The sequence below is a fragment of the Emydura macquarii genome, unplaced genomic scaffold (genome assembly GCF_026122565.2).
Source record: "Emydura macquarii macquarii isolate MOO-44397 ecotype Brisbane River unplaced genomic scaffold, CSIRO-AGI_Emac_v2 contig_2205, whole genome shotgun sequence".
Classification (NCBI taxonomy): domain Eukaryota; kingdom Metazoa; phylum Chordata; order Testudines; family Chelidae; genus Emydura; species Emydura macquarii.
In genome coordinates, this window is record NW_027132342.1 from 2,442,313 (window position 1) to 2,463,223 (window position 20,911).

General features: G+C 39.5%; 1 protein-coding gene across 1 annotated transcript in view; it reads left to right on the plus strand.

Moving 5' to 3' along the window:
- The window catches only part of PIK3C2G (phosphatidylinositol-4-phosphate 3-kinase catalytic subunit type 2 gamma), a 262,202-nt gene that overhangs the window by 14,463 nt on the left and 226,828 nt on the right, over positions 1–20,911 (plus strand). The window contains exons 5-7 of the mRNA XM_067558969.1: positions 2,841–2,998; positions 4,596–4,707; positions 16,890–16,992. Of these exons, the coding sequence (XP_067415070.1) occupies positions 2,841–2,998; positions 4,596–4,707; positions 16,890–16,992 (373 nt within the window). The remainder of the gene's footprint in view (positions 1–2,840; positions 2,999–4,595; positions 4,708–16,889; positions 16,993–20,911) is intronic.

Consider the following 20,911-nt stretch of genomic DNA (forward strand, 5'->3'; position numbering starts at 1 on the left):
AACCAGCTCTGAGATGTAATATTAGAAATAACCTTATAATGAAGAGATTTATACAGAGAAAACTATACCACAAAATGTACTGTAATCAGAGACTATATAAAGAGCTGCCAACTCAATCAACAGTATGCTGCTTGAACACAAAAGAACTCAGTGTTCTTATTAAAGAGTATGTGATTTTAGCTACTAAAATGCAGGCCAATTAGTGAAATGTAAAACCTCAATTGACAGGATATGTACTCTTACCTGATGCAGTGTAGTGTACTTACAGGTTCAATCCCAGCTGGCAGCCCTGATGTCTCTAGATTTGTAGCCACTGTTCATTACAAAATGGCACCCCAAAGGGGACTTGAACTTGACCTCTGGTAATTGGGAGGAGAGGCAGTATATAATGAACTGGCATAGTATCAGATTTCCCTTTAGTGGCTTGACCCAGTAACTAGAACAGTTTACTTTTAATCATCTACAGGAGTTTCCTTAAACTTAAATGTATTTTTGATGATGCAGGTTCCAGGTTTGATCCTCAAGCAGGCTGAAAACAGACACAATTTTTTGGTGAGATTTTGCATGGAAAATGTGCCCCTTCTTGTTGAAGAATTTTGAAATGTTTCAACTAGCTGTATTCAGTCCTTACTGAAACCTTGCTATAAGTAAGTTTATGTGCCCAAAGCTAGTTACACTATCTCCTTAGAAATCTGTCATTAAGAACATTGCTTTAATAAAACAAGACCAGTGCAAATATGTAAGAACAAAATGTGTGGAACTTGAGAATTGTAAAGAGGTATGTTTACAATGGTCAAACTTCTTATTAAAAGGTTTTCTTTGTGATCAAACATAACAAAAGATCATGATGGCAGAGTCTTCACTAAAGGTATGCTAATAAATGATAGTGGAGAGATTATTGTGCCAATCTGTATGCCTCACCAGAGCCACCCATAATAAAGGATGACAGAAAAGAGAGAATGGAGCCAGGCCATTGATCCTGCGAGAGTAAGTGGCATGTGCTATTATGAAAATGAAGACTGGGAAAGCACCAGAGGTAGATAATGTGCCTGAAGAATTGTTACCAAGTGATTGGCAAATGTGGTACTGACCATATATGGAAAACCTACAATGATGTATGGATGACTAAAACTTGGCCAGATGACTGGACAGAGGGAATTTCTATGCCTTTACCAAAGAAGGGAAACATAACAGAGCATACTAACATACATCTCTCTGATGTTGCATGCAAGCAAACTCCTGCTCTATATAATCCAGGATCACATGCAACAACAAATGGAAGCAGGAATATCACCTCAAAAAGCTGGTTTTGGAAAGGACCAAGTTACACATGATCAAATAGTAAATATCCATAGTCTCATTGAAAAATGAAAGAAAATACACTCACCCATTGATCATGTGCTTAATTAACTACTCAAAACCATTTGATGCCATCCAATATGACAGTTTGTATCTTTGGGGGATAGTGGCAGACAAAGCATCTAATTGAACTTATCGCAAGTCTCTACCACCAACAACAGACCACAGTGTGAACAGCAGTAGACAACAGTGAGTGGTTTTGCACTGGGCAGTGTGAGAAGCAACAGTGTATTTTTTCTCCAAGCCTCTTTAACAATTATACACAGAATTTATTATGAGACATGTCTGGATGGCTTTTACAAAGTGAAAGAAGATGGGATTTCCACTGGTGGACATCTCTTAGCTAACTTCAGATATGTTAATGACATGATGCTTTTTGCTACAACCACCAATGCAATGAATGTTGGAGTCTGTAAAAATAGTTCATGAAGAATATGGATTATTCCTGAATGCGATGAAAACAAAATGCTTGTACATTGACATGATTAACAAAAATGAGATGAAAGTGAACATCAGGATTAACAGACAAGTTGTAGAGGTAGTAGATGAATTTAATTATCTGGGATCATATATAACCAGCCAATGAAGCTATTCTAAGGAAATTGGTAGAAGACTAGGGATGGCTTACTCATTTATGGTCTCCCTTAAGAAAGTGGAAAAACCGTGGCATCTCAAAATGTATGAAGGTGTAACTGGTGAAAAGCCTGATTTTTTTCCATAGTGATTTATAGATATGAAACTTGGGAAGTTAATATTGCTGACAAGAAGAAAACTGAAGCTTTTGAAATGTGGTGCTGGTGAAGACTCTTGCATATCCCGCAGATAGAAAAAAAGATGAATGTCTATGTTAGAAATATTGTTGGAGAAAAGCAGACCCTGATGTCAGAAATGACAGTTGCAAATTTACTTACTTTGGTCACATTAGGTGCAGAAATGGATGGAGTGGTGGGGGTGATCATAGTAGAGGGCAGCCAGCAAGGAAATGAATGGAAGTATGTGGCAAATCACTGGAAGGTCAGCTTGCTAAGTGCTTGAAATTTAGTAATTGATTGTGAAGGCTTCCAAAAATTCTGCTATGATATCACCATTATTCAACGAATAAATGGATTTATTTACTTTAACAGAATACACTCATTGCACCATGGTCAAATTATTTTGATCGCAAGACAATGAAGTCTCTGGCTACACTCCCTTTGACTTATAGGGATTAAGATAAGACCCACACAGTGATTCTGTTCATAATATTACATACTGTAATCAATGGAGATTTTACCAGTGGTTCTCCCATTTAGTAAAACAGGAAACAGGCAGCAGTTATCTCACTGAGATGTCTGACAGAAGCAGATTTGTTCATAGCATCGATGCACCCTACATCAGCATGTAAATATTTTTTCTTAATATCCAACTATACTATTGTTTTTGGCATATTGTGGTAGTTTTGTCTCAAGTGATATATAATCTTATCATATATTTTTCTCCAGAATAAGAGATGAATATCCTGCTTTTAATCTGAAGACAAATACTGGAAAGATCTGGAGTGTCACAACAACATTATCAGATGACATCCTTTGTAAATCAAAATTCAAAGTTTGTATTTTGATAAACTGTTCATCACATCCACTGCATCTTACACCATCTGGTAAGTGCTTTGGATTTCTTTTCCCTTCCAGAATTCAGTGCTTCAGTTCTACTGAAATACACAAACTTTTTTGTCCTCTTGTGAGGTACTTGGTAGCACTACATTTTAAGTTGTGGGTTTTGTTGTTGTTGTTGTTGTTTTTGGGGGGGGGGGGGGGGAGGGGGGGGGGCAGACGGGTTGGTCAAAAAAATTAAAAGCACCAGTTGTTTTTTCCATGAGAAATGTAAAAGAATATGTCAATTTTTCATAAAAAACAGTTGCTATTTATTGGCCTGATCTAAATATAAGTAGCTGAAGGATTTTTGGTCCAGATTAACACAGAGCAGACAGATCATATTGGTGACTCTAGTTTAACTGGCTGGTTAAGCCAGGCTCACAACTGCCTTGTATCAAACTAAAGCAGTACAAAGCACCAAGTGCACGCCATTGAATCTGCCCTCTTTTATTTTTTAAAGCCTTCAGTTTGATTGTGAGCATTTAATTTTTGTGTTTGCTCTCCAAAAGGTCACTAAAACACAAATGGTTTTAAGACCTTAAATTTTAAAATGAACCTAACATTTTAACTTTTTAGCAGTAAAGAAATAGCATGAATAATGAATTGAAATGAAAATCAACTTCCGCTTTGCATTTTTAGCTGTGGGCAATCAGTTTGTCACAGAAGTTTGGAGAGAATTATTTCCCCTGTGTGCTGCATTGCACAATTGACTAGGTACATTACGGATGATCTTTGCCTTCATTCCAAAGAATCAGATACTGATCACTGTTCGAGGGAGTATATCAGACTTGAGGCACCAATGATCTGGTCTGGTAGGGCAAGTCCTTTAAGCCTGTAAAGGCAAATCTATTTAGTCATATTGTGATTTGCTTCCCAGAATTCACAATACAATTGCAGTTATACATATATCTTTTCTGATTTTGGATCAGATCCTCAAAAATGAGGAAAAGAAAAAAAGACAATCTCTGTGATGGAAAGTGGTCTAAAATTTGGAGCAGGGCTAGGGAAGAATCTAATAGTTAGAGTAGATTTATCGTGGGCTAATTGGACAAATGTTCGTATCATTGCTGTGTCCAGCTACTAATGCGTATGGCTGAATGAAATGGATGTGGCTGGTTTCAGTGACAAATAAATCTCTGGCATATCCTTGGGTCTTGTACAAGAGCAGAGCCTTCATCATGCCCTTTTTTTGCTTTAAACTATATTCACATTTGAGAAAAGCACACACAATTTCTATAGGGACAAACTGAGTTAATAGATTTCTGTGGGAATACTAGCTTTTTGATTCTGCCATCTCTGATTCAGAACTGATACATTTATAATTCTAGATTCCTGATAGACTCTCTGGTTTCTTTCAAAATGGGGGTGACTTCAGAGACTTGCTAGAATTATATGAATGGCAACCCAATCCTCCTCAGAGCACATGAAGCCAGAAAAGAAATTAAATAAAACGTGGCTCATTCTAATTCCTCTAGATGGAGCTATACTGCAGCAGAAGTTAGCAATCATTGTCATACTGTGTCTCTCTTTCTCTGCTCAAGAACATAGCCAGCAACTCTCTACCAAGCTGCTGTTAATTTTTCTTATTATCTTTGTTTACAGCTAGCTGTATTGTTCGCAACTTAATTGTAGAGATTCTCCATTGCACATATGAATATCCAGCCCAGGAAGAGTGTTTTCTACGTGTTTATGGGTCTGATGAATTTTTACAAAAGTAAGTATCACTTTAAGAGATGGTATTGATTATGTATTGCATCATATATACTATGCACCTGAATATTGATGTACTACATTTGTAAACAAAGCAGATCCAAAGGGAGAGATGTAATAGCAATGGTCACATGCCATAAATCTTGGATCCCACCTTCCTCAAGCTTTGGAAGGTATTTGAACCATGGAGTTTGGTTCAGTGCTAAATCAAATTGTACTTATGCTTTGGGGTACTGAGAAGGCAATGTGGTCTAGAGAAATAAGCATGGGACAGGGATCTAGATACCCCTGAACTTGAATCTCAGCTCTTCTATTTACTCCCTAATACAAGTTATTTCATCCTGCCTCAGTTTCTTCATCAGCATCTCTTTTTTCTAATGCCAAGGTTGTGTTGGGCTGAGCTGTCTCTGTTTCTCCACCCATAAGATGGAGATAACATTATCAGCTTCATATTGCAGGGATGTTCTGAGGATGAGTTAATTAATGTTTGTGCAGCCCTTCAAAGATGAACACCGCTGAATACATGAGAAGTATGGTTATGAAAAGTTGCCTAACGGACCAATGTTTCTTTCCATCAGCGTACTTCAGTAGGAGTAGAGTAAGCCAAGGTACCAAGCCGTTGCTAAATGTCAAGTTGTGAAGAGAGTTCATGTATGATAGAAAGAGGCCTTTGTAGGTGTGACTAGCCAGGAATTTTTTAACTTAGAAACTGCTAGAAGTTAGATGATGATATATGCATGTACTGTAGCTGTGAGGGAGAAACATATAACAGTTACTAGTAACCGATTTCACATGTCTGTGGTGAATTATATTTTGCAATTCAGGGTATAGGATGTCATCATTTAGACTTTACTGGGCTTGATTCTCCAGTTGCTTACACTTGCATAAAACAGGAGTGTGTTGTGCTGGTGTAAAACTGGAACAAGTGAAAGGCAAATCAAGCCCATTATCTCCATGTATTACTTGATCACTCGCTGTTGCCTAAGAGAGACTGGGCTTGTTCAAAAAAAAAAAAAAAAAAAGCTTTTTTTTAAAATTTCAAACTAATTGCTAATGAAATGAAAATAACAAGTACTTGTTCTGAGGATAAGCTCACTGTGTCTCAGTATAGTGTACAGTACGTTCTCAACAATTTTATTTTCACATTTGCAAGAACTCCTCATTAGGGGACTGTTTAAATTCCTGCACTTGAAGAATCTCTGCACGTTTCATTAACAGTGAAACAAGGTCAATAATGTGCTCAGCTGCTTGCTTTGGCTCCTTCAGTGTAATGAAAAAAGCACTGAGCTGCAGTTCTGGCCTCAGCTGCTGTAATTCTATGCTGTGCTGTGCTTTCATCTTGCTCTTTTTCCTGGCTCCTCCTGATCATCAACAGAGTCCTCTAAATCAGTGTTTCTCGATGACCGGTGCATGGACCAGCACCGGTCCCTGAGATCTCCCTGACACAGTATAGGAAGCCGGTCCCTGGTATCAGAAAGGTTGAGAAACACTGCTCTAAATGAGATCTTGAAGCCCTAGGCCAAGCTCATCCTTGGGGTAACTTGATTTGAAGCCTATGGAGTTACCTCAGGGATCAAATTTAGCCCTGTATCTGAGCTGTCTGAGTGTGAGCTGCTCTTTCCTCACTGCCTTGTTATTAATATAGATGTAAAATCAGACGTGCTCATGCAAAATTCTTCTCAGACAGAATACACATCAGTGCTGAATTTCAGAATAAGCTCTCCAAATCATGTTTGCAGTGCTGTTTGTAGCTGGGTTGGTCCCAGGATATTGGAGAAACAAGGTGGCTGAGGTAATATCTTTTATTGGACCAACTTCTATTAGTGAAAGAGAGAAGTTATCAAGCTACAACAGTGATTTTCAACCATTTTTCATTTGCAGACCCCTTAAAATTTTGAATGGAGGTGCAGATCCTTTGGAAATCTTAGACATAGTCTAATCGGAGATCTCAGGGGAGGGTGAGGGGGGGTTCGCAGACAACAGGTTGAAAACCATTGTTCTACGATAACAATAACTTTTTACAGACCCCTTAGACATAGTCTATGAACTCCCAGTGGTCTGTGGACCACTGGTTGAAAACCACTAAGCTACACAGAGCTCTTCTTCACATCTGGGAAAGGTACTCAGCTTGCCACAGCTAAATACAAGGCAGGATCAGATTGTATAGCATAAGTAGTTAACACATATTGGCAAGAGACCATTCAAAGTGAAGTGGCCTTTAACACCTCTGCAAAAAAAAAAAAAGGGGGGGGGCGGGGGGAGGAAAGATTAGTGGGCTACAGATTGTTGTAATAATCCAGAAATATAGTATTTTTATTAAGACTATGATTTTTAGCATCTACTGAATTTATGAATTTAAGATCCCAGGTCTGTCTTTTGAAGGGCTTGTGCAGGTGGTAGGGTGTTTTTTGTCTTTTATTATTTTTCTGTGTGAGTTCATGCAAGAGCGTAGTGATTGTCTGGTTTCACCCACATAGTTGTTGGGACAGTTAGTGCACTGGATGAGGTACATCATGTGTTAATAGGCATGTGTAGGAGCCATGGATCTTGAAAAGTGTGTTGTGGGGGTATTGATCATCGTAGCAATGGAGATGTCTTCAGCGTTTGCATCTATTGTTATGGCAAGGTCTAGTGCCACATTGGAGTGTCCTGGTCTGTGGGGAGCTTGCTTCTGATGATGATCTTGGTGAGGTTGTTTGAAGGCTGGGGTGGGAGGAGGGTGTGTGGGAAAGATTTATTTCAGAATGTGGTCCCCATCGAGCATGGGTTGTTTGATGATACCCCATATGGGTTCCAGTGTGGGGTGGCAAGTGACAATTAGGGGTTTGCAGTTGGAGGCTTTTTTTTCCTGTATTGAAACAAGATATCTTGAAGTATTTGGGTGCCCCATTCAATGATGTGATCTACTTCTCTGGTGGAGTGTCCTTGTTTGGTGAAGGCGGTTTGAAGTGTGCTTATGTATGTATGTCTATCTCTATCCTTGGAGTATATTCTGTGGTATTTGAGTGCCTGGCTGTAGATAACTGATTTCTTGGTATATTTGGGATGGTTACTGGATCTGTGAAGATAGGTGTGGTGATCCGTGGGTTTCTTGGATATAGTTGTCTGTAGCATTCCTTTGATGAAGCTGATTGTGTCATCCAGGAAGCTGATGCTAGTGCAGAAGTGTTTTAGAGAGAGTTTGATGGATGGGTGGTGGTGGTTGTCGAAGTTGTGGTGGAAAAATATCAGGGAGTTTAGGTCATCTGACCAGAGAATGAAAATATCATGGATGTATCTTGGGTATACCACTGTTTTTGTGGTGCACTCGTCCACAAATTCTTCCTCTATGCAGTCTGTGAAGAGGTTGGCATGTTGGGGAGCCATCTTAGTACCCATGGTTGTTCCCATGGTTTGGACAAAGTGTTTGCTTGTTGTTGAATGTAAAATAGCTATGGATGAGGATGTGAAAAGGTGAGCTTGGGATGGCTATCTAAGTGTTGTCTTGTAGAGATTTGAGGCAGGTAGCTTATGCCATCATTGTGAAGAATGTTGGTGCATAGGGAGGTTACATCCATGGTGGAAAGGATGGTGTTCTGAGGGAGGTTGTTAAAGTTGCTGAATTTCTGGAAGATGTTGGTTGTGTCCTGGAGGAAGCCGGCCCATTGTGTGGCCTTTGAGAATGTTTTTTGTGAATCCTGATATTCTATCAGTAAGAGTGCCATGGTCAGATATGATGGGTCTGCCTGGGTTCCCTTGTCTGTGATCCTGGGATTTATGTAGAAGGTCCCTGAGTGGGTTCATAGGGGATGATGATGTAGAGTTTCTCTTAGAGTTGTTTGGGGAAGGATTTGACAATATACTTAAATTCCTTGGTGAATTGTGGTGAGGGGTCTTGTTTGAGTTCTCTATAATAGGTGGTGTCAGAGAGTTGTCAGTTGGCCTCATTAACGTAATTATCATGAACATCCTGTGGCAGTAAAGAGAATTCTGTGCTGCTGCTTCTTCCTTGGTCATTATAGTCCAGTAGAAACTGAACATAAAGCCAACCCAAAAAGTTCATATGATGCACTTGTCTTGTTATGCTCATAAAATAAACAGCAGGATTTTATTTAGGGGGAAAGGCAATACGCCACGTTTATTGTGGATACAAAGATTTTAAAAAGCAATTGCTTGCACACACTCTCTCTCTCTCTCAGACACACACACACACACACACAGTTTTATAAAGATGAAGTATAGTTACCAGCCTCAATTGCTTGTGTTAGTTCACTGGCCAGGGAGGGAGCAGGGCTTTGTCGGTGCGCACTGCTGCTCCTGGAGGACGATTGTAGAACCAAACACTAAGTTTTTATTTTTTTATAGAGATAAGCTTTTATGTTACTTTGTGGGTTTTGCTTTGTTATGCTGCATTTGCATTTTGGTGTGATTATTAATTATTTATGTTTTGTAAGCGTGACTATTGTTTTTTATATTTTGTTTTTGGTTTTTGAGGTTATTTTAGGGTTATTCGGGTGGGCAGTTTTTGGCCATTTTGATTGTAAAAGTTGTTGTTTTTACTTTTTTGAATATTGAGGCTGGTACTTTTTTTGTTTTTTTGTTTCATATATTTATTTATTTATTTATTTTATATATTAATTTTTTAACATTTATTTAAAATTTGTAACTGGAAGGACCCAAGTGTTTTTTAGAAAAAATAATATTTTTAATTTAAAACATTTATTATAATAAAATATTTTTATTTAATATTGAATTTTTTTGTTTTAGAACATTCGCTGATGTTACTTTAAGCAGTGATATTAAAACATGTGTATTTTAATAATAGCAACAGTTTTACAGAATGATTTTTGGTAACTTGACAAACAGGATAATGAATGACCAGATGGTAGTTTCGGACAAACAGATGGTGGTTTTAAACAAACTTATTAATAGTGAACAGATTACCCCACATACCCAAAATGCAAAGCCTCACAGAAACTGCTGTGGTGCTTTGTCACATACCAAAAGAATAAGGGTATTTCACATAGAATTGATATAACAGAATCAAGCTTTGGGCCTACAGTCTGATACCATGGTGTTAGTGAACCAGATGACATCACAAAGTAAAAGGCTTCCATTTGCTATCAGACTGAATTATATTATGGAGCAGCTGATTCCCCTTGTAGCAGAATCTGAAATACTTGATGGTGCCTGGAATTAATTAGCTTTAAGTGAATGGAAGTGTTTGGGGAAACAGAAAATACATATTATTGTGTTAGCGTGGCACAAGGAATTGCCAAGTAAATGAAGATGTAACAATTTATTATTTCCCCTCCTTTGTGGGTGTCCATTATCTACTGATATCCCTTGGGCTTTTTCTTATGAATCGCAATGGAAACCTGGATTTCAAACATTCCCGAAAGTTCAGGAAATTTTATATTAAGGGTTTTAGTTCTGCCCATAGGTGATTGGTGAAATTCTGATTTGGAACCATGCTAAGTTTCTGGTCTTTAACTTAGACCTCCCTAGGTCAGAAATTGTGAGTTGCCACAGACTAAGCCTTTTTTTCGTTCTGACATTTTGTCTTGTCAGCAAATCTGTCATGCACCATTGCTGGAATATTATTAGGATTAATCCTTAGCTTGTCCCTACATCTTCTCTCATCTTTAGTTATACCTTTCTTTCATCCCATCTTGATGTACTGCAGTTCCCTTTTTTATGGTCTTAATATGTTTCTATACGTCTAGGGCCCAGAACCCTCCAGCTCAAAGAAGTAGGAAATATTATTCTACGCTCACTTTCTCGTACATTTCCAACTATAATTCACTTTTGATCTTTTGGTTTTCAAAACTCTGCTTAGACTCAATCTACCTTTCCTGGCTAATGGGAATGTGTAATTTCCCTCGCTAATGGAGCTGGGATGTGTAATTTCCAGTTTAAGAAGATTTACAAGCGCTAGCTTTGACTGAGCTAGTGCTCTAAACAACAGAAGTGTAGCCATAGTGGCCCGAGGAGCAGGAGGGTCTCCCCACCCACATACATGCCTACGGCCTCAGACAGGATTGTGCTCCAGGCAGCTGGCTTGGTCCCACTGCTCGCACCGCTGTAGCACACTGCTATTTTTTGCACCTTCAAGTTCACCTGTGGACATATCATAAATCTCCTAGCTACCTGTTCAATTCATTCCATCAAACTTGGTCTCTTCTTTGTTTCTGCCTTTCTATTTCTTGCCCAGTCCGTCTCTGGTAGCTGAAAATCTTCCCTGTCCAAACCAGCTATATTATCCCTTTCTTTAAATCTTGCCTTCAGATTGTCCTTTGCTTTTTTTTCCTCTTTAGCTTGTGAATGGATGCCTCTGAAAAGTGGTTTTATGATGTCCTTTATGAAAGATGCCATATAAAAATAAATTATATAGGGGGCTAAGCAGCTTGTGTTGAATAACTCATGACTCCCACTGCTGTCAGCAAACCAAAATCAGCTCTTATGTGCCAGTAATGAATCAATCTTCCTTGCAAACTTTCTGCCTCTAGAGCTACAGGCCACTTGCTCAGAGCGTTGCACAGTGCCTAGTAAAGCATAACACATTGCTAGATAAAAGATGTTAGTTTATTTATTCTTTTGTTTATTGATCTGGCTATTGTCAGTATGTAGAACTGACTGCAATGCACAACCAGCAAATGAACATAGTTTTTATAAATGTTACTTTAAAGTTTCCTGTCTTTTGAAGGTATGAAGATTTTAAGTTTACCTTTAGTATATTTCTGAATTCCATCTTCATGCTTCTATGGTGTATTTTTGTGTAATTATCTTACTCCTAAATTCAGCAGTCACAGTAAACAGAAATGTAGACTAGAAAATCTAAATGCTCATCCCCAGTCTATAATTTACACTCTCACGCTTGCTTGACACCTTATTGATGACATTTGGGGTTTCTTTGCCTTGTTAATTCCAGTCTTCGAGAATCAAGGCCTGAATAGGAATTGGTTTTCCCTTCAAGTGAAGTTTAAACTATTCATTGTAGATGGGACAGAGTTACATTCGTGAAGATTAGGATCATGCACTTTTGAGGTGAATATGTTCTTCATAAAAATAAGCCTCTGTTTTCTTTTGTCACTGCAAATTAAACTTCTCATACAGTGATGCTGCTCCAGGGAGTTGTTTTTAGAATAAAATGTAAGGGACTTCATAAGGATTCAGAGCTTGTAACTCAAAAACAATATTATATTATTGAAAATGAATGATGTTTCTGGGGAACGGCAGTGTAGCCTAGTGGATATGGCGCTGAATGGGGAGTCAGAAGACCTGGAGTTTATTCCTGACTCTGCCACTGACCTGCCCTGTTACCTTGGGCAAGTCACTTCACTTGCTCATGACTCTCTTTCTTCTCCCTCTCTTTCTCTTTCTTGCCTATTTAGATTGTACACTCTTGAAGGCATGGACAGTCTATCACTATGTTTGTACAATGCCTAGCAAAATGGGACCCCAATTCCAGTTGAAGCCTGTAAGTGGTATTGTAATACAAAAAAGGAGAAAGGGGATCTGCCATAATTTGTCATGTTTATAATAATGTTGTGCTTCTTATATCCTTCAAAGCACTAGAGAAAAACTAACTAATCCACATGACATCCCTTCATGATCAGTGCTTAATTTTTATCTCCATTTTATAATTGGGAAAACAGATGCACTGGGGGCCAGGTTTTGTGGGGTGCTGCAGCCCCTTTATACTGCTTCAGGATTGGGCCATTGATAGGGCCTTGTGACAAATAGGAGCTGAACCTGGATTACTACATCTATGTTTCCTTATGACCTAAACTAGATTTCTAACTTGACAACATTTTCCTCAAGAAAAATCATTAACCCATTCCATCTATTCATTCATGCCCCAATATCTGCATGAATAAAATGTTCCTCTCCAAACATTTGTGCAAACAAAATCCATTCACACTAATATTTGCAGAAAAGGAAACTAGAAAAGCATACAAAGATGGTCAAGAGATTCAAGATTCATAAACGTTCTGTATAATTTTTCCTACTGATCTATCAGCTCTAATGTAGGTTGAGGGTAAGGCAAGAGGGGAGTGGCAAAAGTAAATGATGGCATGCAAGGGGTGAAAAGTGAGTGTGGAGGTATTTGAAGGAGGAGTATGAGGATGTGTGGCCTCCAGAGAAAGGGCTGTCATTACAGACATAGGGTTGGTGAAGAAATGATGAATGCAAGAGTGGGAAAAGATAACAAGGGAGCAGTGAGGCAAGACGCCTACGCAGAGCATCAGGGCTTGATGGGAGGTGACAGGAGAGATGTAAGAGCAGGTACAGCCATGCAGTGAGGATGAGGAATTTGAACATTGTGTGGAAAGAAATGCGAGCCAATAAAGGGACTGGGGGAGCGGGTGTGGTGACATGACAGAAGTACAGATATTTCATTATTCCAGTGTGATAGCTTGTGCTTTTGCTCTCTAACTTTCTCACTCCTAAATCTGTACTGTATGCCTTTAACGTTAAGGAATCTTGCAAATGTACAGAAGCACTGTCAAAGGACCATGCTCTAGGTGTTTATTCTGTCAAATGGAAATAGGTTTCTCCTTCTGTGCCCTTCAATGTGTCTGTCACAAATGCCACTTCTGCAATTATACCTTTTATGCCTGGAAATGGGGAGCCTGTGTTTTGCCTAGTTACACTGTGGAATAGGTGCAGAGCATTTACTCATAGAAGTCAGAAATCCCCAGAAGTTTGAATCCTTTGTAATTATATCTGACAGCCATGTGCCATGCTAGTTAATGATTTAAAATTAATCTTTATTTTCTATTAGAAACCCCCGTGTGAGACTCAATAGTTCCCAGCTTCCCATATGTACATTCTGTAAGTCCCTATTTCTGTCATATGTTCATAGGGCCAATGTTTTTAAACCCTGTAAATCTGATTTCAGCCCCTCCAAATAGAACTCTCTTGCCTATGGATACACCTGTTTTCCATCTGAGTTTCATGCCTTCCCTGATGGTTGGTAAATCTGAAAAGAACCTTGTCATCGGTGGCTTAGCAGCTACCCCTCAGTTGGGTGTAATGGGGGATTAATTAGAAAGACTAACCCCATCTGTGTTGGTGAAACAGGCAGAGCACCATTTAAATAGAGCTGGGAATGCAACAGAAGGGAGAAGACCTTGCAGAGAGGAACAAAGGGAGTTCCCCTCTGGGAAGAGGCTGAGGAAATCAGGCTGAGGAATCCACTGGAGTAGGGTAGTTCCTGGGTGAGAGAGCTTGAAATTAGGGCCTGCAACAAGAGAGACCCACAAGGAGCAGAGTAGATTTCTGTGCAGGAGACATGAGAAAGGAGCAAGAGGATCCCCAGAAGTAAACTGCTGAAGTCCCTGGTGAAGGAGAATCCTGCTGGGAAGAAGTGAGATGAGAGAAGCTTTTCAGGAGCCAGGAGAAGGGGCCAAGAAGCAATGGAGTCTGAGAGGTGCAGCAGAATTAGTGACTTGGGCATTTGATTTAGACTTGGTTAGACAATTTGTTACTCTGGATGGGGAGCGAACTGTTATATGACTTAGCCGGAGGGCCAAATCACAGAAAACCTAGAGTGGAAACGGGGAGACGATAATGGCAGGGACTGGCCATTACCATTAAGGAAGTGGCCACCAGGGGGAGAAGAGGCAAAGGCCTCAGCAATGCTATGTCCAGGCATGAGAGGGCATTCCAGAGGTGGAAATATGCACTTACAAACCTGTTTCTCCTACTTGGTCCGGGGAGTTCTGAAACGACCTGCCATGCTGAGAAGCAATATAAATATAGATCAATCCTCCTGGATCTCATGTCCAGGTGCCTGAATGAAGAAACATGAATCTGACAGAACATGCACTGGAGATGTAACTGATGGTGCATGTTAACTTGTTCCAATAATAAAACTGTTATTGCAAAAATCAATGCCATTAAACTCTGAAGTTTTTTTTTTAATTTTAAAAACATATGTTCTAGCTTTTAACTGGGAATTACTTTTGCATTATTTCACCTGATTTTTTAAAAAAAGAAAACCAATGAAATAATGTTAACTCCATATAAAATTAGAAATAGCAGGTCATACCCTTAGCCCAGGGGAAGTCTCATTTGCGTTGATCCAGCAATTCTAAAAGGACTGAAAGCCACTCTAAAGAAACAGAGGAGGATTTTCCTGACTGGGGAATCCAACTGATAGCATAAAGATTATCTGAGCACTCTAGGTGGAGCCAGAGCACTCTGGGCAGACCAGTCCTTAGTGAACCATTCCATTTGGCATAAGCTAGAAAAGCTCTGTGTTTGCTTGGGCCCCTGGCTGGCCCTACAATTAGAGAAGGTGGGAAACTGACTTACAGCCCATCTTTGCCTTCTTCTCAGCTGCACAATGTGAGTTTGGGCACTTCTAAGGATCAGGACCCACTCTCATTTATACGTATGATTTGCAAATATAGATTGAGCCACTTAGCCTCTAAAAACCAATTACATACAGCTACATTTTTTCATCCAATATGGTCTATTTAGTTATTTATCAAGACATAGAAATAATATAAATTATCTATTGTCTGTCACCCTTGCCAATATGGTCTCATTTTTTCTTCATAACCCCCCTTTACTCTCTGTATCCATCTATTGTCTCTTGTCCTAGATTGTAAACATCTTGGGGCAGGGGCTATTTTTTAATTCTATTCTTACAGTACCTTACACAATGTGATCCTAGTCCATGGCACGGGCTTCTAGGCACTGATATAAATAAATAATAATAATAATAATAATTCATTAACCATGTATTATTTATGTGCTAGGTGCTTTGAATAGTCCACAGTAATTTGAGGTTTAAGAACAGACAGCAACAAGTTTTAAAGAGAGAGTATGGCTTTGAGTATGGAAAGATCTTTTTATTTCCATCTTTCTTCATTATCATTCCTTTACAGAATTTGCATGTTTTAAATCAGAGCTTCAACTATACAGAAAGCTGGCTAGATCATCGGGCTCAATGGGTAGTGATCAATGGCTCAAAGTCTAGTTGGCAGCCGGTATCAAGCGGAGTGCCCCAGTGGTCGGTCCTGGGGCTGGTTTTGTTTAATATCTTTATTAATGATTTGGAGGATGGAGTGGATTTCAACCTCAGCAAGTTTGCAGATGATACTAAACTGGGGGGATGGTAGATACCCTGGAAGGTAGGTATAGAATACAAAGTGACCTAGACAAATTGGAGGATTGGGCCAAAAGAAATCTGATGAGGGTCAACAAGGACAAGTGAAGAGTCCTGCACTTAGGATGGGAGAATCCCATACACTGCTAAAGACTGGGACTGATTGGTTAGGCAGCAGTTCTGCAGAAAAGGACCTGGGGATTATAGTGAACAAGAAGCTGGATATGAGTCAACAGTGTGCCCTTGTTGCTAAGACGGCTAACAGCATTTTGGGCTGCATTAGTAGGAGCATTGCCAGCAGATCGAGGGAAGTGATTGTTCGGCACTAATGAGGCCACATTTGGAGTATTGTGTCCAGTTTCGGGCTCCCCATTGCAGAAAGGATGTGGACAAATTGGAGAGTGTCCAGCGGAGGCAACGAAAATGATTAGGGGGCTGGAAAACATGCCTTATGGGGATAGGCTAAGGGAACTAGGCTTCTTTAGTCTGCAGAAGAGAAGAGTGAGGGGGGATTTGATAGCGGCCTTCAATTACCTGAAAGGGGTTTCCAGGGAGGATGGAGCTAGGCTATTCTCAGTGGTGGCAAATGATAGAACAAGGAGCAATGGTCTCAAGTTGCAATGAGGGAGGTCTTGGTTGGATATTAGGAAAAACTTTTTCACTAGGAGTGTGGTGAAGCACTAGAATGGGTTACCTAGAGAGGTGGTGGAATCTTCATCCTTAGAGGTTTTTTGGGTGTGGCTTGACACAGGCCTGGCTAGGTTGGTTTAGTTGGGGTTGGTCCTGCTTTGAGCAGGGGGTTGGACTAGATGACCTCCTGAGGTCCCTTCCAACCTTAATGTTCTATGATTCTATGTTAATCTTTTTCCACCCAGCCCTTAAAAACAAGCAAGGGCCAAAACCAAACAATCCTTTATACATGCAAGATTCTGTGCTCAGATAATACAACTTGTTTTGGTTGCTTAGTTTGATTTGCTGGAGACTGGTGGAAAGGGTGTGTGTCTGAGAGAAAGGGAGAGAGGAGCTGGGGAGTAGATGATGATTTTGTTTTCTCTTTTCCACCTTCCCACCCTTCCAAATTGCAGTGATCATGCTTTGGGCAGCCATGAGAGTCTTCGCAAGGCAACCACCTCCATTCAGCTTTGTCTACAGAAAGGCATCAGCTATCAGCAAAGTTTGGCTCGAACGGTGCGTCTTTTTTTTCTTGTTTCTTTCAATATTCCTGAGGAAGTAAAATCTCTCCGATCCTTTCATGTTACCATCTGCATTGATAATTTGAAAGAGTTTGTTTGCTTCCTGAGTGTACATACATTACATGAGAAGACCAAATGTTACCTTTGTTAGAAGAATTCAAATTTGAACCATAGACATGATATCAGTTTGTTGTTTTCTTTTCTGGCTGGTCCTTGTATATTTTGAAACATATTAAAGGTAAAAATCCATAAAGTACTACACAAGATAAATGAGATCCATATCCTGGTTACTGTGAAATTCTAAGAATTTGATCGTGCATGTGTTTGTGTGTGAGAGAGAGAGAATGTATTATGTATTAAGTCATAGTCTTATCGCACTTCAAATCGGAAGAGATTCTCATTCAGATTATTTGTGATTGAGATACCTAGGAATGGATTATTGAACTTTAATTATACTGATCCATGCTGCTAGATGTGAGTTTTATTCCCTGTGGGCAACCTTGAATTTCTTCCAATCCAAACTTCATGCTACAAAGGAGACCTTGATGTTTTAGTTGATTTTGACTGGAGATGGGTTGACTTTATCCACAGATAGGATATATGCTTAAAGCAGGTAATTGGAATTTCCAACCCAAGTCTATGAAAATTTGGATCAGATAAGAGATAAGGTTTCTTTTCTTTCCAATTATGTTGTGTGTCCCCATAAGAATTGTCAGATTCTATGTAATTCATCTGCTTTTTTTAAAAAAGCTATGAGGCCAAACGTGAAATGTTTTAAAATATCTTTTCTTTTGACTCCTTTACCTTTTAACAGATAAAAGCAAAGGAGGTAGCACTATCATGTATAGTAGTAGTTCAAATTATTTGCACTTTGCAGTACCAGGGTATACAAAAGTTGTTGGTAGTGTGTTTTTTGTTTGTTTTTTATTTTGTTTTTGCAAATCATTGAAAATATTTATAACTGACATTCCATTGGTAGCAGACAGACTGATGGTTCAGGAGCCAGGAAATGTACGAAACAGAGGCTTTTGTCACCAAGCCATCATTTCAAATTTGGCTCAGGTCAGTAGTGACCAAAAGTAATTACCATCTTGCTGATGTCAGGTGATCTGTAGAAAATGAGTTGATGGTTTGTGAAGCTTTTATGGAGTGAGGTAAGCAGCACTCACACACACTCACACAGTCATCACAGTTAGCGTTAATTCGGACTAGTACTGACATTCAGGTGCCTGTGGAACAAGTTCTCCCACTACTTAGTATCAATCAGCCTTTCTAAAAAAAATTATGCTCTAGTTTAGCTGCAAATTGTTGGGCTTGATGCAGGAACTGCTGGGCAAATTCTGTCACCTGTGTTACACAGGAGGTTAGCCTGGATGATCATAGGTACTTCCTTCTGGCTTTTAAATCTGTGACAAGACATGCCATGTTATTGGAAGACTTGATTTTTCCATGAAGTAGTGACTAACAAGGCTAAAGATTTATGAGGTGTAGAGTGTAGTTTCCATTCCCAGCTCTGCCACTGACTCAGCGCATAATTATGGAGAAGTCTTTAATCTTCCTTTGTCAGTGTCCCCATCTGGAAAACGTAGTAATAGTGCCTCCCCTCTGCTGTGCTATAGCAGATGCCTGGGGACTTGCAGTTTGGCTTCCTATTGTAGGAGGAATCAGTGACACCAAGTCAGGGTATACTGTGAGAGCAAATTGCGATATATATAAATGGTGTGTATATATATACACCATGTCTGGGCAGAGGCGTGTGCAAAAATTTAAATTTGACCCCTTTTGCAGGGGCAAGTTGAGTGCTCCTTGGCCCAGGAGGAGCTTGCTCTTCCACCCCCAGGGCTAAAGGAGTTCTGTGCCCTCTGACAATTATTGGTTGGAGGGCATGCCCCTACCTGCCCCCTTCCCCTCTTGTGTATGCCCCTGGTTCTGGGAGAGAGATGGGCACAAAGGATGTAGACAATTCCTTCTTTCAGGGATCTCAGCCTAATCACCAATGCCTGGCTCCCAGGAAGCACTGCTGCCCAAAGAACTGACTCTGTTTAAAAAGACTGAAACACAGAGCAAACTCTCTCGTGCTAGCCATAGCTCCCCAAGAGAATATGCTTCACAAACCTAACAATGTGATATTTGCTTCCAAGGCTAAAAACATGCTTGCACATTAATTAAAAAAAAAAAAAGACTCTATGTAAAAGCACCATTTAGTGCTTCTGCTATAACAATACTTACCTATTGCACAGAAGAGTTGAGACTTAATTAACTTTTCTAAAGTGCTATGGGATCCCTAAGTATGGTGAGCTGCCTGGAAAGAGAGAGGCAGCCATGGAAAGTTTTATCTCATTTTAAAGCTACTAGGTAATCAAGTATTGTCCTCTTGAAATAAATAGCAGCATAGTCATAGAGTTGCAGAAGTGAAGGTTGTGGGTAATCTGACACAAGTTGTTCAGAAATACACTGCATGTGTCATTCTTATTGCTTAATTACAAAACTGGCAATCACAGAAATAGAAATGAAATTGTTGATAAAAATTCCAAACCATTCTGGTGAAAAAGCCTCTTGCCTTCCCACCCTGATTCAACAGAAAGGGAAATGGTTCCAGAGGACACCTTCCTTAGGAAAACACCAAGAAGGGTGATAGTGTTTCTTGTAGATATGGGATAACACTGGGGGACCATGACTACTTGCCCAGTGCTGCTTACATACAAGCAGGCATCAAGCGATATCAAATCTGTTTTCAGCCACCATATACCCATTCATTTCCAACTGAAATATCAATCTAAAAGCAGAATTGTACCTATAGTTTATACTATGGCTCATACGTTTATTTCTTGGGGGCTACAATTCTTATGGTGGCTGGCAGATTATTCTTCTCATTTGTCAGATCTTTAACTCATTCCTAGGGGCCCAAGCCTAGCTGCCCAGCTGTTAGTGATCATGTTATGTGTGCAGCAGATTGTCTTCAGAGGTGATGGGAACAGTGCACTGCAAGGCAGAGGGGGCAATAGATCCAGCACTGTGTGTTCATATTTCACATTGTTAGCTAATCATTTGCAATCCGGAGATGAAGTGACATTAGACTCCTAAGGCCAAATTCACAGCTAATATATGTACATGCAAGTCCATGGATACATTTTCTCTATTTTGTTTACCTTGCAACAAATAGGTACTTTGATATCCCATAATTTTAGTAGTGACCATTTGAAGGAAAGAGTTTAGATTCATATTCAGGTCAATGTAATAACACAGGAAGAAGGTGGTCCTACCCACTTCCTGAAGATTCATGCATCTTGTGAAGAGCTCTTAAAAATAAGACTTTTTTTCTCTTGGTGATTTATCAAGCCAGTTTAAGTGAAATGAAGCCAAACAAACAAAGAGACACGCACACACAAGCAGGAAGTCTTAAGTAACAGCCACCGACAGAGGAAAAGGAAAGTTTTTTGTTTAGCACAATGAGAAATGAGTATATGCATGAGTGTGATCTGAAGGGTTTATTTGTAAAACAAGGATGTTATAATCCCTCAGAGGGCCAATAATAATATTCAAAATTGTTTAGTAAATGCATCCAAACACTTTTTTTTGTAAAGGTACATTTTTTCCTTGCATAGGAAGCTGGTATTCTGTTACGATGTATTCAGAGGGAAAGAAGAAATTGTCTTGAGCCAAGGAGTAAAAAAGCAAGAAATCTGACCTGATGTTTTCACTTGAAATCATAGGCCTTTTTCAGCCAGTTGATGACCTTTCATTTGGTTTTGGTTTTGTGTTTTCCCAGGCACAACTCTCTTGAACAAAAGCCTTTGGTACCTGAATTTTCTAGATGTTATTTGGAGATCTAATAAGAATCTAACTCCATGGTCTCTATACAAGCTTTAACAGTTATGCTGTAAAAATATTGGGGCCCACTTATATCATCTCAT